Source organism: Hippoglossus stenolepis, chromosome 8 (assembly GCF_022539355.2).
Source record: "Hippoglossus stenolepis isolate QCI-W04-F060 chromosome 8, HSTE1.2, whole genome shotgun sequence".
NCBI classification, from domain to species: domain Eukaryota; kingdom Metazoa; phylum Chordata; class Actinopteri; order Pleuronectiformes; family Pleuronectidae; genus Hippoglossus; species Hippoglossus stenolepis.
This window is the reverse complement of record NC_061490.1, coordinates 8,083,877-8,111,578: the sequence shown is the minus strand read 5'-3', so window position 1 is coordinate 8,111,578 and position 27,702 is coordinate 8,083,877. Positions and strand designations below refer to the sequence as shown.

The following is a 27,702-nucleotide window of genomic DNA, read 5'->3' as shown; positions in this document are numbered from 1 at the left end:
TTGTTTTTTAAATGTGTACCATTATCTGTTCTGTTGAGCTGAAGCCTGATTGTCAAGCGTTGGACATCTCATTGCTTTCAATCGCCATTACTTCTTTGAAAAATGGTTGCATTTCTCAGGGATGGAAGGACGCATTTGTCATCTACATTTGAAGGAACTTTCGAAATGTCTAGTTGCGCCGCTGTGATGCAATCGGTCTTCAAATGCAACCTTCAAAGGACACAGCTCTCTATTGAGACACAGCTACAGAGTGAGTACAGGTGAACAAGTCCTCCTGCTCAAACAGCTGCTACACATTTAACAGTTGAGAGGAGCTTTCAGTCAATCTGTTCAGTCCTGAGATGAGGTATAATCAGAGCATGTTTGTGGGTGGGCTTAAGGCATACAGAGGCTTTAATGTGACATTCAATTATCACAAACATATCTGATGTTTGGGGGCTGTCCACTTACGGTTGGACTATAGCGTAAGTAAGAAAATTTAGCATGTTTTTGTTATTTAGGTCATGGGGAATATATCGATATACTTGGATTGATAAGATAAATGACATCATGTTCTCCATGTTGACCCTGAATCTGCACAGAAAGTCATGACTGTAGCAGTCAGAATATAAAGGAGTTAGTAAAAGTTTCTCTCTGAAATTTTGTGAAGCAGAACTTAACAAGTAACAAGTGATGCTCTGTTGTCCAGCACTGCAGATTTCTTTATCGTAACTATGTATAAAAAAATGTATTCCGGTTTCTTCTCATCTTCACATGGTCATCAGTCAGCATGCATGTCTACAATGAATACTGCTTCCTACTCTGATCATAGTTTATATTCTCACAACCAGAATTTCTGTGTTAAATGTGTTTTTACTTGTTCATCCTTTATTTGCGAAGCGCTTTGTAACTTTGTTTCTAGAAGGGCTATATAAAAAAAGATTTTTATAATGTCAGTGAAATTGTGCAACAAACTACTATACATAGATATGTACATCAATTAAAGACACAACAGACACTGCATTAGCCAAAACTGAAATGCACTGTAGAGTTTATTGCATATGTGAGAGGAACAGGAAGAAGGACGATGATTAATATAATCCTCCACATTTACAGGAGAGAAGTAACAGCAGTTCCATAGTTCCAGTAGGTGTGTTGCGGTTACACAGGGAGCTTTTCTGTTATTTAGCATGTTTTGAATAATGTCAGTACAGTATCATGCAGTACAGCTCAACAGCTTCAAAAAGGTCCATTCAACAAAACAAATGTCTCTCTGTTCCTACTAAAATATGATTACAAACCTCATAAAGAGAGGTGTTATTGCATGGCTGTAGTATCAGGCTGCATTCGTTTTAACTTCTCATGATTAGTTGAATATACCTTAGTGTACATAATAGGTTATATAGGGTATATTATGTAACCTGGAGTAAATTGTTTTTGATTTACGAATCAATAAGGAGGAGATCTTAGACTAGTGAAGTGAAGTTTCACCACAGAAGAACATCTGATTAGAATTGATTGCATACACAATACACAATTAACAGAACATGTGTTTGTGTCCTGTTCTATCCCTTTTTCTCACAACTCCTCACTCCCTTGCTCACTCCACATTTTTTGTTCTTTTTGCAGGGTTTGTTCTTACAAGACATCTTCCCTCCAAGACACTTACACTGGCGCTGGCAGTCAGAGTCTGCATAGAAGGACTGTCTATGTACAAAGTACTGACCATTGAAGAAGCAGCCGCACTGAGTTGGTGGCACACAGCGATCCTAGAGGGTCAGAGTCATCATTAACCAGCAGTTACATCTTTCTGACTGACAATACTCACTAAAGCATTTACATGTACACTGAATAAAACGTTGGAATAAATGTTTTCCGGTGTAAACACTATAGCTCTAAGGCAATAAGTGCCCCTCAGAATCAAGCCTTTCCACGTCAGGCTAACAAGAAATACCCAGAAGGACCTGCATTGATCATTTTATTGTATTAAATAGTTTACGACTGTAAATTACCTTTACTTTGTAGTAAACCGAATGTACTACTGTTGTAGTTACTGAACAAATGTGATCACTCTGTTTAACTTCCAAAAACTAGTCTTCACATCTTCTAACAAGATGGCTCAGCTCCCACTGAGAACAAAGCACACATGATCGCCTCGTCTGTAGTTTCACGAAATTTGGATTTCAAAAACTCGTGATTTGTACGCAAATGATGGTAGATCTGAAAATACAGGGATTTAGTATTTGTCCATTAGAGTTAGATTCCTCACATTTGTGACAGGGCCTTAAAACAACTTTAGAACAGTGATGATGTTCACAGAAAATGACATTTAACATAGATAATGTGAACAACCAGACTTTTGGAATTGCACTGAGGGATCGGGAAGAGAAAGTTGAAGCAAGAATAAAGCTGTATGTTAGTTGAGGAGGGCAGGTAGTGTGGAGGATTACCTGACTGAGCAGGGAACCAGGTTTACACACACAACCCTCACTGGGTTTGGCTTTACACTTCGGCGGAGAAGACCGAGAGGAGCAGCTGGGTAGACAGCCAGGAGCTGTTACACTGTACTGGCTGTTGGATGGACACTTTATCCCTGACACACAAACAAACACACACACACACACACACACACACACACACACACACACACACACACACACACACACACACACACACCCACACACACACACACACACACACAGAGAAATACATATAAGATATTGTTACTTTTTTAGAATACATCTTTCTGAATGTTCATATGTTTTCTGTGTGGGCCAGCATTCTTCATCAGTTCTGAAATATTCCAAATCTGATAATATGACACTCACACAGTGACTGGTCAGGTAATGAGGGTTTCAACTTCTCCCTTAAGGTTTACATTTTCAATCATTACTCAACTAGAGAAAATAAATCCAACACCACTTCTAGGAGAGACTGTCTCCACTCTCCATATGGCTGTCAGCTTTCAATCAATGGATTCCATGACCAGCATACGTGTCTTATAGGTAAACCATAGGGCCAGGCTAGGTAGACTAGAATGTCTTCAGTAAATATCCATGCACTTTGACAGCAGGGGGATTATTCCTCATACATATATGTAACGAATGGAGAGATACGATAGGGAAGAGAGGACCAGACGGTCTGATAAACACACAAGCATTATACTTACAACACAGCTTCTTCGTCCTCCATGGCTTCACGGAGCCGCCGTTTCTCTGACACTCCTCCACATAGTCACTGATGATGTCACATGCTGAACCCTTTTTCCCGTTATTAAACACCATGTCATGTATGCAGTCGTCCTCGAACTGCCTGGAATCTATGCGGCCTACACAGTCCGCCAGGGCCCCATCCTTTGCTGTTATGACATTGCAGACTGATGTGTATCTGGGTGGTATGAAGTCAGAGGGGAGGGGCATAGCACAGTCTTCACCTGGGAGCAGAAAACCATCAACATTATTAACAAGCAAAGAAACATTAGACACATGTTTGCCCACATATGAATAAGTAATAAATAAAAATATAAGTAAGTAACTAAGTATAAGTTTAAGTTTTAGATTGCAAGTAATTCACTGGAACTGCCTTGTAGTGTATGCGTTTGGTAGCATTGAAAAAATATATGAGCAAAGGTGGAACTGCAAAAGTGAATGTACAGTCAATGACAATATGCCTGAATGTTCTGAATCTCTCATGTTAGAAGCACTCTACCTCCTGAGCCACAGCAGCCACAGGTTTCCCACACCATAAGAAGTCCTAACTCATTTCAAACTAATCTGGCTCTTTTAGGCTTTAGACCAATGTTTTTTTTTAGCGTAAGTGTCACAGAAATGTCATAAGGTCCAACCCAGAATTTCACCCAAAATGGACAGACTCTAGACATGAGACTCCTCTATGTAAAAAGGTACATATCTAAAAGGGAGTTATGATGCACGGCACAGTAGTGAAGATGAATTAAACTGCATCGGCTGCTTACACTCAGGAGAGCAGCCTTTCACGTTGGCCAGCCATTGGCTACCTCCAAACTCATTGGCGTTGGAAGCCAATTTCCCATTGGTCAGCATCAGGTCATCAGCAGGGTCATTGTTAAAGTTTCCGCAAAGACCACAGGTTGCACCTTGATAACTGGAAGCCAGCTCCACCCTCACTGCACTCGCGAAGTCATAGGAGACCTTTAACAATGTGGGAGATAAAGAAAAAGTTTTGTAACTTGTGTAAAGTTCAACAACATATTGGCATTATTGCATAACAGCCATGGCAACAACAGGGGGGAGGATAACTATGCCTGTACCATGAATGAATTTAAAGGAATGTTGTGGTGTTTCAGAATATACACTTGTTAAAACTGGGAGTTTTCAGATTCAACTGGTGTGAGAGGTGTACGTGTGTAGCTGTGTGTGTTGTACCTTAAGAAAGTCTGTCTCAATGACAGCGTGTCTGTGTCTGCGATAAACTTGGATCAGCGATTGATTGAGTGAGAATGGTAGAGACTGTTCAACCTCGTCCACCTGTGGAAAATAGGAAAAATGAGAAAGGATTAGTCCTGTCGTCCACTAAGATAGATGAGGCAAAAAACTGAAGTGTATAGGACTCTGAGTGGTGATCAAGACCAGAACAATGCTATACAAATACAGACCATTTACCATTATTTAATATATATAAAAATTAAGATAATGTTTTAGCCAAGCTGTTTGACAACACATACAAATATCCTGAGTAACTCTCGGTAGATTTTAGAAACATTATATGGATGCTCCAAGCCCTGAGTTTAACAGGGACATAGAACAGGGCTTCAAATGATAAAGAGTATGTGATCTGGATGATTCTTCGTGTGTGTGTGTGTGTGTGTGTGTGTGTGTGTGTGTGTGTGTGTGTGTGTGCGTGTGTGTGTGTGTGTGTGTGTGTGTGTGTGTGTGTGTGTGTGTGTGTGTGTGTGTGTGTGCGTGCGTGTGCGTGTGTGCATGTCTCTCACCAGTACTCCATCTGGGTGGTTCAGTGAAAGTGTGTATGTGACACCATAGACTTTGACAGTCACCACTTTAACATATGACGCTGTTTTTCTGTCACGGTTGTTGTTCGACAGGTTGACCTTCAGTTCCCCAAAAGAAGAGGAGAGAAGAAGACAGGTGAAAGGAAGTCGATGGGACAACAGGAGGAAAGAAGGGACAGTAGACAGGACAGTGGAGGCATAAAGGAGGCACATAGAACAGATAATGGCATTGGGATGAATTCTTAGTTGTTTACAGGTGCAGGATGAGATTCTTCTTTGTTTTTCGGCTCACTGACTGACTCAGGAACGTGTGCTTGAACATGTGTAACAGCAATGAGACCATAATTATTCAGAGCAGAAAAGTAAAAAGACCATTTCAAGTAAAAGGCCTTGATTTACATGTCACTGAAGTGACAGTACAAAACTATTATCAGCTAAATGTACCTTAAGCAATGATAACACCCATTCACATTGGATTTAATAATGTGGTGTGTATATATTCTTTGTACAGAGGACATGCGGTTTCTGGCTGGAGAACGTCACCTGCTACATTACTGTTCTGTGTTGTTCTACCGTCAGCTCACCTCAAAGTGCTGCAGACCTTTCGTGTCTCCACACACATGTGCGAACTTGAAGACACAGTTGCACTGGAAATTGAACGTGCGTCCATCGAAGGTGATGAAGTGTCGATCTCCGTGTGCGGTGCAAGTTTTAAAGCTGACAGGGTAACAGCCTTGGACTCCCTTCACAATGCCGCATTTCTCCCCGGATGGACACTTAGTCTTCTTACATTGCACCTTTTGTGTCGTTACATCACACACACACCTCTCCTCACACTGTGAGTCAGCCCAGAACACCACCCCTGGCTGGTAGTACTTGTCACGATAGTTACAGCCACAGCCCGTCTCCTTGACAACACACCTGACAAAAAATAAGCCCGCCCCAGTCAGCGGGTATACACTGTTACAGTTGTTGTCAAGATATCAAGAGGTAATGATGTCACCAAGCGACGAGACGTCCAATGCTTCAACTCAATTGAACATCTGAGGGTACACATGCTAAAAAACAAAGGGGTATTAAAACGTTCTTGTCATGTCATGGGCCGGGTAGACCGCACCCTCTGAATGATGCACCCCCTGAATTGAAACGCAGCTATTGACTCATGGAGATGAAGTTGAGTATTTGTCTGTCGCTAAATCAATTCTGAAAAAATAAGTACAATCAGAACTTACAGAATTTTCTAAATGAGATGAAGAGAAAACAAAATGATGCTCATCTGATCGCAGGGAGATGATGTGAAAGGAAAACAATTGTTAGATGAATAATATACTCTTAAATACTTGGGTGAAAATGTACTGACTTAGTTCCACTGCGGACATATCCAGGGTCACAGGAGCAGCCTTCCACACATTGCTTGGTGCACGCCACTGGCTGAGGAGCACAGCTGGCTGGACAGGCTGAACCACACACCTCGTAGTGGCTGTGGGCCGGACATTCAACAGCTGGAGGCACAGCAGGTGTTATGCAGAACAGACAAAGGGGAGGGGGTGGGGTATGGAAGAAGTTACTGCTGAACAGTACATGGGTATAATTGGCAAATAAATCACCTGCCTTTATGTCTTGAAATTGAAAATCTGAGTTCTACCTTGATCAACCTTGGAATACACATTCACATACGTAATTAGCCTAAGAACTTGAATTTAAACACTTACGCCACTATGACGTTAACAAGGGCACACTATGGCAGATCAAAATAAGTGTCCGTCTGTAGTTTTCAGTCCATATAAATCGACTGTATGTAACTCACAACAACTGGCCAGTTGTCTCCACCGTTCAATGGATGCTCCAGCTTCCTGGCACTCTGTGAAGTAACCGTTCAAGGCGTTACACAACACTTCAGTTCGTCCTTTATTGATGCAGACGTCAAACAAACAGTCAGACACAAACTCTGCTACTGGCACTTTATTGTGACAGCCAGAGAAAGGCCCCTGCTTATCGCTCAGAATGCCGCAGTACTTTGGACCAGTGAACCTGGAGGGGACGGAACAAAGAAAAAGGTGTTGATCGATTGAGTTGATGCCTGAATGCAATGCGTGAAACTGAATTTTCAAATATTTATTTTATATTGCTTTATTCATTTATGAATGAATGTATTAATTGTACTTGTTGACGAACCACTCTTTAATTTGAACTATTTATCCTTGATTTATATTTGTATATTTATATTATTGCCCATTAAATGTCCAAATGTACTTTGCAATTTAATCTACTTATTTATAGATTATAAATGCCTGTTTTTAATGTACAATTATTCTATAATTAATTAATTGCTTTATTATGGTTTCTGTGACACTTGTGGTCCTCCATACCTTCCCCTGTTATTCTGCCTATCTTAAATAAGCTGTATCCTGGAAATTGAAATTCAGCCCTTATTAACTGGATCCATTTTGGGGAAAACTCTTTCTGTGTCTAAAATGTAACAAAAAATGTAAGCACTGATTTTTCAGTGCTTACATTTCAAGCCGGTTTTATATGTGAGCACACAACATCACTGCTGGGTGTGAGTGGGTCTGTTCAGGCATGTGCTCTGTTGTATCTGGAACCACAAGGGCCGAAATACACACTGTTAAACCAATGGAATTCATATTATACAGCAGCCCTCCAATGATTTTCATTATATAATTGGAATCAGTTAGATATCTTTGTTAATATAATAGTCAACATTACCTGGCACGGTCCTCCTCAGAGCACTGAGGACACACCCCTTCACAGTAATGGTAACAGAATCGGTCACCATCAGCGACGCTCCATGTCTTGGCCCAGTCGGTCACATTAACAGCCGTGACTCCGGCCGCCGTCAGCTCATCCTCCTTTTTGCCGTTATAGTTTCCACAGAGCCCAACGACGTTACCATAGTAACTGCTGCTTAGGGATACCATGATAAGTGTGGACCAATCAAAAGTGACTTCAACGCCAATATCACTCTGGATTATTCCTCTGATTCCAGACTGTATTATGGAGAGGCGGCCTTCTTCAAGAATAACAGGAAGTTCTGTCTTGATGCCGTCCACCTTAGAAGAGAAGGAAGTGACAAAATGTGATGTTTAGTTGTTTTCCATTAATTAAAATATTGAATGAAATTATAAACTTGTTGTGAAACAAACAGATCAGTTCAGAAAAGTGAAATAGTTGATGCAGTTTTAATCAACATATATAATTTGAAGAAAGACCCACCAACATGTTGCCTTTGTTATTATTTGGGATGGATATAATGTGGCCCATCATCTCCACAGTGAGTAAACGCACATAGGAGAATTCAGAGTTCCCACGCAACTCGTTCTTGGTGGTCACAGTTACCTCTGGCAGGGTTGGATCGAGACCTGAGTTGGTCAGAATAATTCATGTTAATGTTAAGCATATGTGAATGTGAGTTTGGGCTGATTTGTAGATTCAATTAAATGCCTCACAGCAGGTATTTACGAACCTGTAGTGTTGACGAGGACGTAGGTGCAGGTTCCCTGGAATGAATAACGCCATCCATCAAATGTGATGTAATGTGGGTCACCGAAGGCCGAGCATGAGGCCTTAGAATCAGGAATACAGACTGCTTTGCCTTCTGATACCTCACAGTGCTCCTTCACCCTGCACGTCAACACAGCACAGGGGTCTAGAAAACACACACACACACACAGTCAGATTTCCACATGCAGTTAAGTTGCTCTACAAAGCTCTAAATAGTAAAACAACAGGAAATCACATTAGTAGAGGCACGGTACAAATGATGCAGAAGGACTAATTTCTGCACAAAGGCAGAAAAAATGTAAAGGTACAGTTTGGACAAGGTAAGCTAATATTTAAATAACATTTTCTGGCAGTAAGTATATGACCTATGGGGTAGCAGGAAATTGTTCCATTCACGTTGCGACACTCCTTCCCCTCCTGGCACTTTGTTGATTTGCAGCTGAATTGTCCAGACTGACAGTCACAGAGCTCTGAACAGTCCTCCAGATATTCAGATACACCCGACTAAAAAGAATCAGTTATGTTTTAGAACACATTTACACACACACACACTCATATAATGTAATATTGCCATAGTAAGATTCTAGTATACTTTTAGCAGAAATCAATGATTGCCTTTCATTATTTCCTGACGTATTTCATTTGAAACTTTCGTTTCAATCAAACTGACATCTGCTGTTTTGTGGCTTTTCAGTTCAAGAGCAATGTTGGTCCAGACTAATATTGACCAGAACGATGACGATTACGTAAATGACGATAGTTACCTTATAATAAAGTCCATCCACTACACAGCCACATTCCTCCACAGGGACACAGCGGACTCCATCAGACATGAGGCCCTCGTCACACTGGCAGCCCTCCTGGCACACTGGGCAGGGCTCTGGCTGCTCCAGAGAGAAGCAGGTGGAGGAGCAGGAAGAGGAGCACAGCTCATAGTGACTTCTTGTTGGACATGTCACAGCTGCAAGGACAAACAAGGCCAGGAGATGCAGGAATAAGATGTTTTCTTAGGATTTCCATTGTGTAAAATTAATACTTTTGATGATGGCAACTTTTCAGATTTTTGGTCTTTAGAAAATCACAACTTGCTGGTTTTAGTTTGGCCCATTTAATCACAATCAGGAGCAGAACCCAGAATCTGCACTAATGAAAGAATTTCACACATTTTCTGTTTTAATATGAGACAAGCAATCTACAGAAAGTAAACTGGGCTACAATCGTTTCACCATGCTGCGAGTTGTTCTGTCTGCAGGGTGTAGATGACACAGCTGTGGTGCTGGACTCAGGTGGAGTCTCAGTGAGACAGAGACCTCGAGATAATGTTTTCTTCTGCCCTATAGTCTTAGACTTTGCTGGATATCTCAGGTCGGCTAAATGTGTTGTCACATATTCTTAAGATAAGATAAGATAAGATAAGATAATCATTTATTTGTCCCACAACGGGGGGAATTTGTGACGTTACCGCAGCATGAGGGCAGTCCAAAATAGACATCAGCAAGTAATTGTAAATAAACATGCAATACTTTTGCATACATGCAATAATTGCAGGGGAATGTAAAACATGTACAAACATTTTTTTTACATATAAATAAAGACTAATATATACAGTGTATTACAGCAAGCATCAGTGAGTCAGATCAGACTCACGACATAAGTCCTTGCTCCTCCATTTGCTTATCTTTGTGCCAGCTAGTTGACAGGCAGTGACATAACTCTGGATGTGACGACACAGGATGTCCATGCCCCCTTCGCTTGTGGACATCTCCCTGTAAACGAAATGTCATTCAATTACAGGAAACGCCATATATGGTCGTAACACAGAAAATCCTGATTGCTAAAGAGCTGTTGCATTTTATTACAATTTATTCATTACAAAAACAAACAAACTAACAACTTTGTTTAACAAGTCCTGATTGTACAACTGTGTACGTTATTAGAGCTGGTCCAAATTTCAAGCAAGATTTAATGGGTTCAGGATTAAATAATAAAGAAAATACACTTTGAAATGAAAAAATATATTTTTTAAATAATATAAATAATAACTTATTTTATGAAATATTTCATAGTTGTAGATTTATGAAAATATTTTTATGTGGACCAAACTGAAATAAACAGAAATTCCCAATTGGACTGTTGACAAGATTTTGCCAGCCCTTTCAGGGACCTGGATTCTCAAGAGAATCTATAACTACATCTGTGCCACTTCTTCTGTTTTTGTCTGTCCTACTGTTGCATACTTTAGTTGTATACCAAAAAAAGTTAAATAAAAGGAAGAACCTTGGAAGTTCAGGTCATAGGAAGCTGCGGTTTATAGGTTGCCGAGTTTGTGCAGTGGAAAAGGCTTAAGACTACAGACCATAAACAAGATAACATACTTGTATCTCCTTAATATTAGATATATCCTGACCTGACACAAGCATCGTAGTCAGGAGTTGGCGGCACTGTGGAATGGCACCCTGCAAATGGACCCTTCTTGGCTTTGATGATGTCACAGGCCTTTTTGGCTTCTGGGACCTTCTCTTCATTAGGACCAGGGCAGGAACTGGCACCACAGCCTGTCTCACAGGGCGTTTTGTCACTCATCTCTACCCAAGGTGCCACCATGTCTGCTGGCTTCTTTTTTGATGATGCCAGTTCATCAGAAACGTTGCCATTATAGTTGCCACAGAGACCGCGTGGTGAGCTGTGATAGGTGGATGGGATTTGCAAGAACACGCCTGCCATACAGTCATAGGTCAGCTTCAGATCAAAGTCGGTCTCGATGATGATGCTGATGCCATTTTGATAAGCTCGCACTTTTCCGTCAACCAATGACGCAGGAAGGGTAACTCTGATGTCATTTACCTGAGACAAAGAGAAGAGCATAGACACACATACACAAAGTATTTTAAGATGAGCTGGGTTATGTTAGTGCTGTGTCCATCACTAAAGGCTAGTGCTCTTCTGAAAAATGACCATCACCACTCAGTCCATCTCTGTATGTGCAATGACAAAAAGAGCTACAGCACATTGACATAAATGTTTCATTGAGAGAAATTTGGATGGGCAATTTTTCATTTAAGGTAGAACACTATTTTCACAAAATTGCCATGTGAACTTAAGTGTTAGGGTTAGACACATAAATAGACACATGCAGTGTCTTGGCCGATTGTTGTGTGATTTGGCCTTAAGTTTCAGCATGTGTGGATGTGGGCCACTTCATGTAATGATGCTGTACTTCTGACATTCTTGTGGCCCAGACAAAATGGATGTGAGCCTTAAGTTTCCCACTTGTATTTTTGGCGCAAATATCCCAAAACAATTGTGGGCCTTTTTGACAAAATGCAATGCTTTTGAAAAGATGTAATCTGGATGTGAACCTACAGTGACCCATGTGGTAAATGATGAATACGGCCCAAATAGCACAAAGCGAATTAGACCACCGTTGGCACCTTTGGTTCACATGTGGTATTGCTGTGGCTTAATTGTGGCCCAGATCTGGCAAACAGGAGCAAACCAACCAAATGCCATCATTCCATGCAGTATGTGGGCCAGATGTTGGATATGTAAGATGTGGGATGTAGGCCAATCTGGCAAAAAAAAAATTCTATGTGGGAGTCTATGTTATCACTGCGTAGTTCTAATTCTGTTCTATTGAAAATGGTTATCACTCTTTGTGGGAATACAAAAAAAATCTGTCAAGTCATACAAAACTGTCAGACATACCTTGACTTCCCATTGAACCCCAATCTCCATCATGATATCCATATTGTAAACCTTGAGCTCCACACTGCGACTGACACTGCCACCCTTATTGGTTTGCTGCTGTACCAACACAGAGAAGGCTGTCATCTCTCCTTCCGTCTTCTCCACCTCTGATAACTTGAACACACAGTTTCCCCACAGAGGATATGCCTGAAGGATGGGAGGGGGTAGAGACGTGGAGAGATTAGAAGATGTGTAGCAGTATGCCTGAACTTTCACTGCTTGTCTTAAAACCTAACCAAGAAGGGTCAATGATGTAACAAAATAATTTGTTTTTGTTAACAGTTCATCGACATCGTCATCGCCAAAAACTCTCTTAACATCTTCATCGATGTGTTCGAGTGTGTGCACCGCTTCTTCATCCTGAGATTTTTGTTTTCTTTTTGTCATATTTGTGTCTTTTTACGTGCAGAGGATCGAACATTTACAGGCAAAATTATCATTTGGACACTTTACTGGCTCATGGGCCAGAGGATGACAGTTCTGAATAACACGTGTAATGTAGTTCAGCTCCCTTCAGGAGCTAAGTGGGAATCAAGTGGATGTTGAGGAGGTAATTAAAACGTATTATTACAAGTGTTGACATCAAAAGTACTGCTCATCTGTGTTTTTCTTAAAAACAAAATTTTTACCACATCAGGTCTGGAAGAATTATAACATTATATTGATGAAAAGGGTTGTTATTACATCTCTGACAAGCTGTGATGACGGAGAGCAAATCAGAAAATGACAATCATCAACTTCAGTACATGATTCTGCATGAGAAACAATCCGTGTTGATACAGGACACATGTAGCAACTAATTCAGATGCTCTGATCTGACACGTCACTACTGATATAGATAATAATATAAATATAAAATGTACCTATACAATTCATTAAAAAAAATAAAATGTTATGGTTGAAAATTCAGAATATTAGTAATTTCATTGTCACACATTGTCCTGGATAACATGTTCACTCTTGTCTTACTAAGAAAATATTACCTGTCCATCAAATGACCTGACTGTTCTGACTCCACTCACAGAACAGGAGCCAACCCCTTTGGGATAACAGGAAGCCAAACCGTCTTTCACAACACACTTCTCATTGGCTGAACACTGGAATTCAGGATCACACTCTACTTCTCCACTGTCTGAACAGACACAACGAGTTTTACAGGACTCTCCTGGATAAAACACCTGAGAAAGCAGGAGAGAGCAGAGAATCAATAGCAGTAGTAGTGAGAAGTGGCAGAAGAGAAGGCAACATCAGTAAAATAAGCTGCAGCTGTAGCAGCAGTGAGTGCAGCAGCTCACAGTACCTGTCCGCTTTGATAATACTGTCCTTCGTACTGACAGCCACACTCTGCCAGAGGGACACACTTATCATGACTCAGCATGAAGCCATCGTCACACACACAGCCTTCTGTGCAGGGCGAGCTGTCGTCACAGCCCTCAGGGGGCACGAGACCACTGCAGGTCTGCTGGCAGGGGGGGGCACACATCTCAAAATGACTGTTTGCACCACATGATGGAGCTGGAAGAGAGACACATGGAAATCAGTCAAAATAAAATCTTCCAGAAGTGACTTATTTGTACAACACAAAAACTGACATTTTGGTTAAGGGAGTATTTCTTTATCAACAACAGCTGGACGTAGTACACAACACTAGCAACAACAATCCTGCTCTCATTCTGGTGTTGCCAGGTTGGTGCATTGTCTAAAAAGTTACTCTTGGATGGATGGATGGGTGGATGGATGAATGAATGGATAAATAAATGGAATGGAATGGATGAATGGATGAATGGATGAATGGATGAATGGATGCATAGACCATGTGACTCCCAGGTTAGAGTGATTTTAGTGTCAGTGTGTGGATGTCTTACGACAAAACTGCTCGGTTCGCCAACTTTCCACTGTAGCTCCCGCATCTTGACAAGCAGTGCTGAAAGCTGATAGGCTGCTGCATAGGGCGGATGCATGGCCTTGGTACATACACAGATCAAAAACACAGTCTGTGAGAAAGGGCGTGTGGTCTAGTTTACCGTGACACTGTCTGTACCGGCAGAGAGAGAGAGAGAGAGAAAGGGCACACGTTCATCAAACAGAGAAATTCAATAGAAATGTTTACCAACCCTTCAGTTCTGATGATTCATATATTTGACTTCATCTATTTGTTTTCTTTTGAACAGTGTGACCTGCTCCTACTAAACAAAGGTGTGTTTTGTAATGGTCTAATCCACACCTGCTAATGCCACAAACCTCTGTGAGAATTAATTACACACATAACACCAGTTTGTAAAAGTGCATGTGGGTATAAATATTTATTAAATCGTTATTAAATTTTTTTAATTGGTCGAACTATAACTTCATATAACTCCCCACACAAGAACCTACCTGAACGGCCCTTTCTTGGAAGCTATGACACCACAGTAGCGCCCCTGTTTGTAACGTTGCAGCAGAGCAGGCTCGCACTCAGGACATTTACCACCAGGACAGTCACTAGTGCATCCAGGGTCTTCTCCTGTCTTTGTACAATGACATTTATAGGTAAAACTGTTAAAATATGTAGCTTGCAAATCAATAAAAAATGTAATGTAATGTAATGCCCAAAAGTAAAATGGAAGAATTTCGATTTCAGGTTTGTGCAAGATTCTCCAGAGTCCTCCAGTCTCAACTAATACTCACCTCCCAGCTGTGTCCAAAGGCATGAATGTGTTCAGCCTGGGTGCCATCAGGTTTCATTAAGTCATCATTACGTTTCCCATTAAAATTTCCACACAAGCCTGATAAAGAGAAACAGGCAACAAGCACAGCAGTTACACAGAGATTTAACAGTTCAGTTGCATTCTTATTGGAGGCATGAAAAGAATTTGAATCAGGACAGATGGTGAGTTGGTGGCGCACTGAATTATTTCTGAGTGGCTTCACTTTTAGCACAAACCCTGTAGATTTAAAGCAAAGACTGAAGGGGTCTCAATACTTTCTGAATTATCTTGTCGTGACATAAATATCGTGTCTGTAAGTTAAATACGTGGAATAGAATTGATTTCCACCTATAAACACAAAGCTGCCTCATGCTTGCCTGAACTGCCGTGATGGACGAAGTGTGTAGATGTTTCACATATTTGGGAATGGCGAATATGACCCAAAGAGTAAAAAATTAATTCAGGTCACCTCTTGCACCTTTGGTTAAAATGCAGTATTGCTATGGCTTACTTGTGGCCCAGATCTTGCAATCATTCCACTTGGTACATGGGCCAAATGTGTGATGTACGGGACATGGACCAAATCTGGGCCAAAACTATTTTGCTATGTGGGATATGATTAGGTATAAAGGCTTTGCTTTGCTTGTGTTTGCCTTATACAACCACAGTCACATGCTCATTACATACACCCAACTTACCAGATGTTGCAGCAGAGTATGAACTGGGCAAAGTCAAGCTGACGTGGCTGTTCCAGTTGAACTTGAGCGTCAAACCAAAATATGTTGTCACGATGCCAAAGTAGCCACGCCGGAACAGGGAAAGCTTGCCATCCTCCATGGAGTAGGGCAGATTCACTGACTGACTGTTTACCTGGGTAGGGTGGGAGGGGGTTTCAATGTAATAACACTATAACCACATTATCTGCAATTTGGCGCTTTGCCGCTGCAGAAACACATCAAGTCATTCCACAGTAGCATTGACAGTAAGCTACATTTACTTCTATAATAATTACCCACTTCTATATAAATGAAAATACATTTTTTTGCCAGGTTCTTAGGTTGATCGTGACAACACAAACAACAGCACACTCACTATTGGAACATAAATGAAGAAGTCTTTCTCTGTTCTTTCCCCACTGGTTGAAGTGGTCTATTGTATCTACAAACCACAGTGATAGAGTAATTATTTACTTTAGGCAGCCGGATCTTACCAGTATTGTCCGTGGGCTGGCACGACTCATGCTGACGGTCAAATTGCCAAACACATGAAGTGACACTGATTTGGTGTAGGACACAGCCTTGTTACGTGCCCTGTTCTCATTTTGGACCAGCACCTGAAATGGGACCAGATCCTGGTCTGATCCCTTGGTGAGTTGGGACAGAATATAGGTACAAGTCCCCTGGAAATCGAACCGGCGACTGTCAAAGGTTCGGTAGTGGGGGTCACCAGTGGCCTGGCATGTTTCAAAGGATGCTGAGTAGCAGTCCCTCACACCCCCCTTCACGAGACACTGCTCGTTCTTCTTACAAGTAGATGATTTACACTTCACCAGAAAGACAGAACACAGCAGGAAAGAATATCAGTGAAAACATTTATCCACAACATTTATTTAATTGTGTGCACACCCACAGAGGTGATGCCTCGCAGGTCATTTCACACAGTATGATAGATGTGGCACACACAGTCACACAAACCAACCTTGGCTTTCCCTTTATGGCAATTACACCTGGAGGTGCAAGTGTTGTCACCCCAAAAAGTGGTGGCTGATGGGTAATATTTGCCCTGATACTGACATCCACATTTGGACTTGGGAACACATCTGAAACACACACATAAATACATATGAATGAGCTCTAACAGTGCGTACAGCTGCTACCTGTGACCACAGTATGATGGTGTAGTGGTTGTTATGATTTGTTTATGATATGACCTCTGCAGTCGTGAGTGGCTCTTGAAAGGCTGTTGCTGTAACAGTGATTATTGGGCGTTGATACTGGTAAAACTGTTCCTATGGTTATACCTCTGGTTATGGTTTTGGTGGTAACGAGGACCATTGTAATGGGCGAAACAAAGGGGGATGTGCAGGTTATTTACTATACTAAAGACTGTTTTTTAAAAGTATAATGTTTTGCTCATTTAGTTTTTTACTACTTTTCAAGTACTTACCTCTCTATGACAGAGTTGTGACACCAAAACCAGACATGAAACTATATAAACCAATGACTTCGCTGTATGGATATGGGACATATGGAACATAAATATGGCAAAATGTATTTAATTTCTAATGGCTGTCTTTGCAAAACTATTATAAAGCATTTCCAAGAACCAGCTTTGTATTTTCAATAGTAATAACATCATTAATATGTTACCTGTTTCCACTAAGCACGTGTTGTTTATTACACTGGCACCCCTCCACACAGGGGGCTTTACATTGGTCCTCACTGTTCAGGGACACACAGGAGGCCGGGCAGGCCGAACCACATGCCTCATAGTGGCTACCTTTTGGACAAGAAAGGGCTGGGGAGGGGAGAGTGGATATCATCATCCTAATTATCTGTGAGAACCAATACTGTAAATCTAATTAAAAAACATACATCATACATATACGAATCAGTTTGGTTGATTTATATTGATCTGAACACCATAATTAGACAACAGACTTATTTTCACTCACATTGTTCCCATCCTATAGTGTCGAATTCCATAGTAACATAAGGGGGGACTGCCAGCACAGTAACTGTTTACAGTGTGAATTTGTTTTAACATAGATTTTCACCACACACAGCAGCATGGCTATTGGCTATACAGAGTTTCATGAAAACACTTTATTTGAGCTTTCTCTCCAGCACCATCCTCATATGATAGGCATTGAATTTGCTTCATGCAATAGTTACATATGGTGTTGAGGCCCTGCCTAATGTATTGGATCTACAGGGTCTTGACTGGCGGTTCTCTTTCTGCCACTTCTTCATCGCCAGTAGCAGGGAACCTGTCTCATCACCACCATCTTCTGGCACAAGCTCATTTGAAAGAAGCTGCTGAGTTTGGCACATGGGATGAGAGAGGTAAAGGCTTTCCTTCTTCTTCTCTTTACTCCACATCTTGTCCTTTTAATGTTCCCTTTTTGTGGGTGTATGGTTTATGGGTGTAACCTAAATGGTTTGTGACGTCAAACGTTAATCACGCTTCAGAGTTGTCCAGCCCACTGGGAATACTCCCCTGTCCTGGTTAGCTTCTCCAGGCCTGCTGCCAGACCCAACATGGCGTGCATTGTGGCTTTTTATAGATAGTACTTACAGATGTAACCGTATTTTTGCTTAGTTACTTACGACATTTGGCAACCATTCTCCACAGTGGGCTGACTTTGACTCCTTCTGTCAGACAGGTGTCTGTGTAACTCTTCAGGTTATCACACAATACATGTCTTGCACCTGCAAACAAAAACATTACCATGTCATCATTTACAAGAAATCTTACTCTGTAGATCCTGAAACCCTGAGATAATTCTTTTTTTTTGCAGAAAACAAGGCTGTCAAGTGGTCAATCATCAAAGTTAAGCAAAGTGCAAACATCTAACAACCAGATGACAAGAAAACATGAAACCTGATTCATGACTAACATCCAGAAGTTAAAATCCTTTAAATGCACGGAAGGCAAAATACGAATTTATCTTTCAATCAGTGGCAATGTGGCACCTCACAACTACATAACACAGTTGCCTGTTGCAGTGCGAAGTTATGAAGTAAAGTCCATGTAGTGAAACAATGCCCTAAAGTTTTCAATAATTGGCTTACCTTTGTTGACACAGACATCATAGACACAATTGTCCAGATACGAAGTTGGGTCAACTTGTTTGTGGCAGGCTGAAAATGGTCCATCTTTCTTAACCAGAATCCCACAGAATTTGGGCTTGCTGAAGTGGGCATGTCGCTTCTTTGAACAGTGTGGACAGCTACCCTTACAGTTATCTTGACAGAACCTATCAGAATCTTTCACCTTCCACTGCTTGATCATCTTCAGAACAGCAGGGAGATGGGGGCCTGAAAGAGACACAAAGAAAACTACGATTACTATTTCGTAACATCTGGGTGTGTGAGAAGTTCACTAGGTGGTAAGCAAATCACAAATCACAACAACCATTGGTGATATTAACTTGAAATTGGAAGTCATGATTTCCAACATAGGTGGAAAAGGCCACACACTTATCCAGATATTATATATATATATATATATATATATATATGCTATAGACATTTGCATTTCGCTTAGCATCATAAGACAGGCCCCCTCAACTGCCAGCACCTAACCCTAACCTGACCATATCTCCTCCTACTATCGTTTTATGTCCCCATCTCACCTTCAGGCAGGTCATCCCTCTTGTCTCCATTGTAGTTTCCACAGAGGCCACCCAGGTGTTGGTAGTAGGAGGATGGCACTCTGATGTGCAGCCTCATGTTCCAATCATATACTACAGTCAGGCCAAAGTCAGTTCTGAGTACTGCATAGATTCCACTCCTCTTTACAGTGACCCGGCCTCCCAACAAGCTGATAGGTAAGTTCTGAAGTTCGTCATTAACCTACAGGTAAAAGCAGAACAATAATAAAGAAAAATTGTATGCCTTTAATGCTGAATAAGATGAAGATGAGGTCAAGTTATTTGAAAAGGAGAGAGAGCTGTAGAACCAGAAGTCTTGAAAAGTTCACAGTATTGGCAGGACAGAACAGGTGTACTTGAAAAAGCTAGGACCTAAAGAGCAAACGTCAGACAGAAAAAGCAATGGAGTAACAGGAAACAGTATGGAGAGTATACATGAGCAGAACATAGCCAAGGCAACAGAACAGAGCTAAACTGAACAGACACAAGAGGAAACCAGGAGCAAAGATGACTGGGAGAACTGACTTTAAGTGTAAGTCTGAGTTTAAATGTCTCAGAGTAAAATATGCCTTAGTGTATTTTTCTCTGACACTCTGTTCTTCGGGGCATTAATGTGACCACATGATTTGTATCCAACAAATTCACAATTCACAAGTATCATGTTTGATATAATTGAAAAGGTTTTCTATATTTGTATCCAGAACTACAGAGTTTGAATGTCTAAGTACACATAAATATAAATCTAAGAAGATTTACCATGAAATTAGAAAGAAAAACATTAAATTGTTTGTGTGCACATGAACCTTCAACCAACGAGCTACATATGTGATTAAAGATAATTTCTGTCATTTTATATGAAATTGAATGTAATTTATGGAAGCCAAATAATACTAAATAAATACATGTAATTTGCCATTACTTGCATTACACTTAAAATGTTGTGTTGTTAATCATTTTACAGTATTTTGTATAAAATTTAAAAATACAGGAATGTACTGTAAAATTGATTTGTTACTGTGTATAAAATTAGGATTTCCTTTTGCAGTGTAGTAGAATTTGTATAGAGACTAAGGGGGTTGGATTAGAAACCATTTGAAACGAGTATACAGTAATAGTACATCTACTATTATTTACTATCATTTAATGGTTTTAGAATAGGAAAAGCTCTAGAGGGGCCGCAACCACCACCAAGGCTCACCATTGGCTGCATGTGCAACCTATAATAGTATCAAGCAGAAACACTGCTCTTTCCTTCCTGTTCTAGTTGAATGAAAACCTCATTCAAAATTATTTATAGTTATGCAAATTCCTAAAAGTACAGTTCTGGAACATTGTGGAATTTAAACTGTGGTGTGTAGCTCATTCTAAATTGTATTGATAGGTATTTTTCACAATCTGACTAAATGTAAGTCACATCTGCATGAACATTATTAAAGGTCAATTTCAATTAAATTTGAGGAAGGTTTGCTCGTCTCGGTTTATTACTCTCCAAATGTTCCATTCACTGCTTGTCACGGTCGGGAATCGCTACATGAACTTGTGAGGGAATCTGTTACCTTTGCTCGTCCGCTGTGCTTGCCGATGATAATTGTCTGCTTGTGAACACTGACAGTTACAGTCCTGACAAATGAAACTCTCCCACTGCCTCTGTGGTCATTCTTGGTCATCACAGTGAAAGGCACAAGGTCGGCCGCCATCTTTGTAACTGTTGCCATAATGTAAGTACAGGTACCCTGGAAGACATGTTATTGTTCAGGATTTGTGGCAAATCATCTCATACAGCCATCAGACAAACTGAGCTCTAAATATGATACTAGATCAGAACCTGGGTCCTTTTCTTTCACTTATGTAATAACTGTACTCCTATCAATTTTGTTAAATGTGAATTTTAGTTATCAATACCCTGAATAAAAATTGGCGGATGTGTCTTTAAGGACATATTGTCCTACGCCTTTAATGACAAAGGATGAAATTAAATGGATGACCATGTTTTTACCATGTGTTTCACACAGTGTTTAAAGGGCCTGTAGAAACAATTAATACAGTGTTGAACCTGTATCTCCTGACAGGTTCTCCATGTCTATTAATGTTCATATGGAACACCACAGTCATTTTACAATCCTATCCTCTTTCTTTTCAGTAGAGAGAGATAGGAAAAAGACTGAGAATGAGAATGGGGGGGGGGAGGTAATGGTAAGAACAAGGACCCTTAATTCAGGGCCTGCATCCAAAGGAGTCTTAAATTTTAACTTTCTCAGCATGTCCAACCTCAGCTCTGATGCAAGGCAACAGCAGTAAGGGCTGGCTATGCCGATTAAAGAGATCGTCTGTAGACCAGACCATCTCATTTTTGGTCGGCCTTTGTGGCCCACGGAGACCACCTCCTTTGTAGGCCGTGTAGACTGCGTCCTCCGAAGGATGCAGCCCCTGAATTGAGACACAGCTATGGTACACACTCTACCAGTTGAGCTAACGGGGCCCCCCATGACTGCACATTTTATTAACTCTGTGAAGCTCAGTTCATGAGTGTAAGTATTAGCATGTCTCAGTTCAGTGTGTCCTGAGTGTATAAATTAGATATACTCAATGGCTGGGGATGGCTGGTCAAGCTTAAGTCCATCCCAATAAGTCAAGTTCCAACCTTACCTGAAAGTTATAGCGCTGACCATCAAATGTCAAGTAGTGGGGGTCACCAACCGCATGGCAAGTTGCTGTGGAAACGTGGACGCATTCACCATTCACACAACGTTCCTTTACTCGACATTTCACCTCTTCACAGGGATCCTTGGGCTGTGTAGGCGGAGGGGCATCTATAGGAAATGCAGACGACACATGCTACTCATATACAGTATATACATGTAGCACCTTGGTGGATACATTGCATCGTGTCATGATTAACTGTATTACTTTAGTTTTTACTTAATATACGCTACATGGACAAAAGTATTGGGACACACCTCTTTATCATCGAATTCAGGTGTTTTATTTAATCACATTGTGATTGGTTGGACTATAAGTCCCTTAGTTTCAGTTAAGGGAAATCTTAATGCTTCAGCTTACCAAGACATTTTGTTCAATTGTATGCTTCCAGCTTTGTGGGAACAGTTTGGGCAAGGCCCTCTTCTGTTCCAGCAGGACTCAGCAAGGTCCATAAAGGCCTCGTTGGGTGAGTTTGGTGTGGAAGAACTTAACTGGCCTGTACAGAGCCCTGACCTCAACCCCATCAAACATCTTTAGGATGAACTAGAACAGAGATTGCGAGCCTGGCCCTCTCATCCAACATCAGTGTCTGACCTCACAAATGCTCTTCTGGGTGAATGGGCAAAAATTCCCACAGACATTCAAAATCTTGTAGAAAGCCTTCTTAGAAGAGTGGAAGCTGTTATAGCTGCAAAGGTGGACCAACTCCATATTAATGCTTTAGAATAGGATGTCATAAAAGCCCCTGTAGGTGTAATGTGTAGGTGTCCCAGTACTTGTGTCCATATATAACAATATCAACATAAATTGTAGCATAGACATCTGGATATACTGTTGCTGAATGTGTGTGTGTGTAAAGGAATCTAGATATGTAAGTTTGTGTGTGTACCTTCAGAGCAAATTCCAGCAGTTCCATATGATCCCCCGTGTCTCCCACCGTAGACGTAAACTGACATCTGGGCGTCACCTTTCACTGTCACATGTCTCTGCTTTTCCCCCACATTTACATTAGACCACACCCAGCGCTTATGGCTCAGGAAAAAACGCCACAGGGGTGAGAAACACTTTCCCTCTACACACACCTTCACACTGCCCGACCCCTCCCTCTCTGACATAATAGCGACGGTATTTTTAAACTGAGCCACAGTCTCCACTGCCCAATCAGTGCCAAGCCTGTGCGTTGGGATCAGTGCTATTAGGAAAGGGTCATTTGGTTTATTGTTGCTGAGAAGCAGCACCATAACTTTCTTGTTGCTCTTTACAGACAGTGGATGATAACAGGTAAATCCCTGTGAGGTGAAGTCCCCAGCCTTCCTTAGATGGATCCTGTTGGCATTAGCAGAATATATTTACTTGGTTAGATACAGTACAGGTAGATCAGAAAAAAATATTTTCATAGTTACATTTATAGTAATAGTCATTAACAAATTTACATGGATTTTAGAGCTTTGCCAGTCAAGGAGATAGTATACAGATGTGGGCCACTTCAATGATACAATGATATGTAAATTCTGGCCAACTTTTGCCCAAACAAAATGGATGTGTAATGGCCCAAATATCCCAAAACAAATGGGGTATTGCTATGGCTAACTTGTGGCTATGGCCAGATGAGGGTTGTGTGGGATGTGGAATGTGGGACAAATCTGGGCGAAAACATTTAGCCTCTCCCATTCTATGATTCTGTTGGAGGTTTTCTTGCATCTTGAAGTTGGTTGCCACCCGCCATTAAACCAAACAAAAAAGAAGAAGAGGTTTCTTCCTTTACATGGAATGTTTTCTCTCCATTCATCAAGTGCCCATTGTGGGAACTGTTGGGTTTCTCTATAATATTGTATGGTCTCGACCTTACTATGTTAACTGCTTTGAGATTATGTATGTATTATACAAATACAAATTTAACTGAATCGAGTTGATCAATCTGGAGCATTTGATTAAAAAATGTAAGGGCTACTTAAAGACAAATTGTCCTGTGGAATTCATCAATGGATAAATTATGCTCAGTTGTCATGGAGTTAACCCAACTGTTGTTTGGAATATGGATTCCTTTCTTACTTGTCCACATTCAAGCCTGCACCTCAGTGCGTTTACTGCAGACTGGACTGCGCTTCTGGTTAACTCATACCACGCCAACTCTCTTGCTCATACATCTGAGCTGCAACTCACAAGTAAGCCCCTCCAGTATAAACAGACTCGTTCAACCGACCAAGACTCTCTCAGATCATAGTTCACCTTTGCATTAGAAACGCCTTGGCTGACCTCGCTGCCTTATAATCTTGGAAAATCTTGTTACCCAGCCCAAACTAAAACCTTGGGGACTGATATGAGTGTGTGCAATTTTGTGCGGATCAAAAGGGAAAGTGGATAAGATCTGGTAATAGTGACCCTGTCTTCTCAAAATTATGTGTATACATAACAAATTTGCCAGAACTAATACGTTCTTAAGGAAAAATCTTGACTAGTTTAGATTTTCTAGCAGCATGTTTGAAAAGCCACTAAACGGAATGCATCAGTAAAATGTTTACTGACAATATATTAAATTTTTTAGTCCACTATTTAATCTTCTAACACAAAATCTTTGTGATGTGTCTGCATTATTATTAAGTTTGGTTATGTTAAGGCACTTTTAGCACTTGGTTAAGGTTAGGAAAAGTGTATAGATGTCATGATTTCAGATAATGTGTGCTTATTGACATTGACGTTTCTCTTTAACATTAACCGAATATTTTTTTTTGCCTCAACCTAAAAATAGACTAGTATGAATTCTGGACTCTGCGATTAGTGGTGAGCAGAAGTCAACAATGTGCACTATAGTTTTTTGTGCCACAATCAGAGTTCCTGCAGTATCGACCGACTCCTAGCCTTAAGGGTCACTCTATATATAGTTTCCACACAATGAAAATACTGTATGTGTCTGAATAAGAGCAAATAAGTTATGTCATAACATTTTTCTAATATAATCTGGAAGAAAATACCTCAATGACTGACAGAGCTCAATACAACTCAACTGAAGAAAAAACATGTAAAACTCGATCATCATTTAGACAACACAGAATTTAAAAGACACGTTGCTCTGCAGAGAACAAACAGGAATAAAGACGAGAGCAGAAGTTTCATTCTTTCATTTTCTTCTAGAAAACTTTTATAACTTTTATAAATTATAATATTTTACTTAACTGTTTGATGAAATGTCCCTTTTGTACTGTCACCTCAGTGTTGTCTTCAGTAGCTACTATTTCTGCCGTGTTTGTGGCCCTAGAGTTGCTCATGGGTACAACATATTCTTTCCCCAGGCTTGCCACTGGAGGGAGCTGTTCATACACATGATCACACCCAAGATTCATCGACAAACATTGGTGGCCTGCTAAGACAGCCACAGGCTTCTGAGATCGAATCTGTGTGCCGGTCAAAGTTGTAACACTGCGCACAAGGTAGGATGCATATGGTTTCAGGGTAATAGTCACTGCCTTCTTATTCCACCACCTAGTCCCACCAGTGAGAAACACATCAGCACCAGGTATGATAGTGATCTGGTTGTTGCTATCGCCATTCACAATAGCTAATAGATTGTCCAATTGCAAATATCCTGTGGGTGTGAAGACAAAATAATTAGTGCCCAGTTCTTCTTTTGGATAAACCACTGTGCTGTCTCCTGTATATAGGCGACGATTGAAAGAGACCACAGAGATTTCAGCACTAGATGAGATTCGAACAGCAGAGTTTTCATTATGAAACGGCTTCCGCAGCTCAGATCCAGCTGGTAGAGGAACCTTCAGGCTTTTGCTTGCAGAAAGTGTCAGCTGCCTGGAGAAACCCAATGAGGCCACCTGCAGAGCAATACAGACAAATCTTTTAAATGTTTATTAGCTACATTAAAACAAACTGGACCTTCTTGGAAATGCCAAATGAGACAAATACTAACACTCGAAGTGAACTCAGAGAACGCATACCTCCGCCATGGCCACTTTATTGCCATAATGCACATAGATGTATTAAGACCAGATGCATCAAGATCATTATAAGGATCCACCATACTTCAAATGTTCATGAACATTAGCACACTACACATGTTTTTCAAAAGATCACATAAATAATTTCTTGAGAAGTTCACAAAAATGTCAAACCCCCCCATTACATTATTAGTATTTCATTTTTTTTAATTAAACAAAACTGAATTTGATTGATTTGAGTTTAGATGAACAGTTCTCCAGATATGCGTTCCACAGACAGACAGAGAGACAGATAATCAATTAGTAGGTATTCTCACCTGGATGCTAACTTTGGCTTCAGAGCCCTGAGCCGTCACAACCACATAGAGCTCGCGGTTTTGAATATACGATTGCCGGAAGTTAGGAAGAAATGTTGTTATAAATTCCTTTCCTGTTGAACAACCATGACATACTGGAGAAGAGAAGAGATTTTACAATTACAGGATTTAGACTTAATGCTTACTATACTATTTACGTCTATATATGTCTGACCTCCTTAAGTAATACCTGCCAAGAGTGCAGCAGCCAAACCCATCAGGATACTCGTTATTTCCATAGCTGATGGCGAGAGAGTCATACACAGTATTAAAAACTAATTTTAAGGCAAAGTGTTTCAGAATAAAAGGTAAAGGTAAAATATGTTATACAATCAAGCTTGATTATCAGATTACTTGGAGATACATTGACCTTTGAATCCTTGTGACATTTTGATTACAATGTTGCCCATTTGATGTGTTGCATGTAATTACAGCTTGTCTAGGAATACCCTTCTCAATCGTGAATTGGATGGATACTAATTACAATTTTGTAGCAGTTTGTCAAAGATCATTTAGGATTAGAGTAAATAATGATAAAAAACTGAAATGAGCTGGTTTTAGCAATAGCCGCACCAAGAAGACATAAACTGTAACAATTGTATTACTGACATTGACACAACCATGAGTAAAAGCTGTGATTTTGATGATTTACATAATTCATGTTATTAGCAACGTATGCACTGTATATTGTTATTACAAGAGTAATATTATATATTAATGTGCTAATGTTATGTATTAGTACAGAAAAAATTCATAGTTATAATATATAACTATGCTTACAATGCATTGAAAAAAGAAAAGATGTAGAACTCTGCACAAACATATACATGCTAAACATATCATAAAAAGAAAACAATACAATTTTAAATAATGCTTAGACTCCGATTTTCAGACGAAGTGCTATATGTTTATAACAAATAAAACCTGTTCTGTATTTTCATAATAATGGAGAAAAAGAGTAACTTCTAATTAAATAGCATATATAGTATATATATATATTTTTATCTTTTCCATGCGTTGGAAACTAAATTAGCACTCAAAAGTAAACAACATGTTGCATTTTTAGCCCTATTATACAAATAGTTTTCCAGCCACCACAATTATCCCCAGAGGCATGCATACGGTACCTGCAGCTGACCATGACAGGAGGCTTGGTAACTGGCAAGATGGAGAGATACTTATACTGGGGAGAGTGTTTGGGAGAGACATTGACTGCAAAGCATTTTAATTATAGGCGTGTTTGTTTGTTGCGCAATTATTGCGGGAAGACACAGGTGAAACGTCTGACAGGAGTGTGCCAACATAATCACTAAATCAAACATCCTAAATGGTTTTCTAAAGAATAGGACCGCAGTCTTAGCTCATTCCTATCTTTTTATCTTTTCATTTCTTCTTTGCTACT

General features: G+C 40.4%; 1 protein-coding gene across 1 annotated transcript; it reads right to left on the bottom strand.

Moving 5' to 3' along the window:
- Positions 1-1,013: 1,013 nt before the first annotated feature.
- Positions 1,014-27,487, bottom strand: LOC118113687 (IgGFc-binding protein). Its single transcript, XM_035163623.2, has 36 exons — positions 27,428-27,487; positions 26,491-26,541; positions 26,262-26,395; positions 25,172-25,821; positions 22,887-23,323; positions 21,944-22,107; positions 20,854-21,030; positions 19,280-19,499; positions 18,717-18,962; positions 18,252-18,353; positions 17,292-17,439; positions 16,621-16,741; positions 16,133-16,465; positions 15,621-15,792; positions 14,903-15,000; positions 14,612-14,742; positions 14,101-14,270; positions 13,536-13,750; positions 13,219-13,413; positions 12,194-12,382; positions 10,896-11,332; positions 10,136-10,254; positions 9,253-9,449; positions 8,854-8,992; positions 8,451-8,633; positions 8,201-8,346; positions 7,694-8,037; positions 6,774-6,997; positions 6,327-6,468; positions 5,551-5,887; positions 4,949-5,065; positions 4,383-4,484; positions 3,953-4,148; positions 3,149-3,412; positions 2,430-2,572; positions 1,014-1,748 (listed from the first exon to the last, which is right to left on the bottom strand). The coding sequence occupies exons 2-36, from the start codon at positions 26,537-26,539 to the stop codon at positions 1,545-1,547; spliced, it is 7,245 nt and encodes a 2,414-aa protein (XP_035019514.2). The 5' UTR covers positions 26,540-26,541; positions 27,428-27,487; the 3' UTR covers positions 1,014-1,544.
- Positions 27,488-27,702: the final 215 nt, after the last annotated feature.

Bases quoted from the DNA above. Each gene is read 5' to 3' on its own strand.
- LOC118113687 (XM_035163623.2), bottom strand. From the start codon at position 26,539: ATGGAAATAACGAGTATCCTGATGGGTTTGGCTGCTGCACTCTTGGCA. The intron at 21,031-21,943 runs GTAAGGTTGGAA...CATGTCTTCCAG, and splicing joins GTCAGCGCTATAACTTTCAG to GGTACCTGTACTTACATTAT. The intron at 6,998-7,693 runs GTAATGTTGACT...CGTCCCCTCCAG, and splicing joins TCTGAGGAGGACCGTGCCAG to GTTCACTGGTCCAAAGTACT.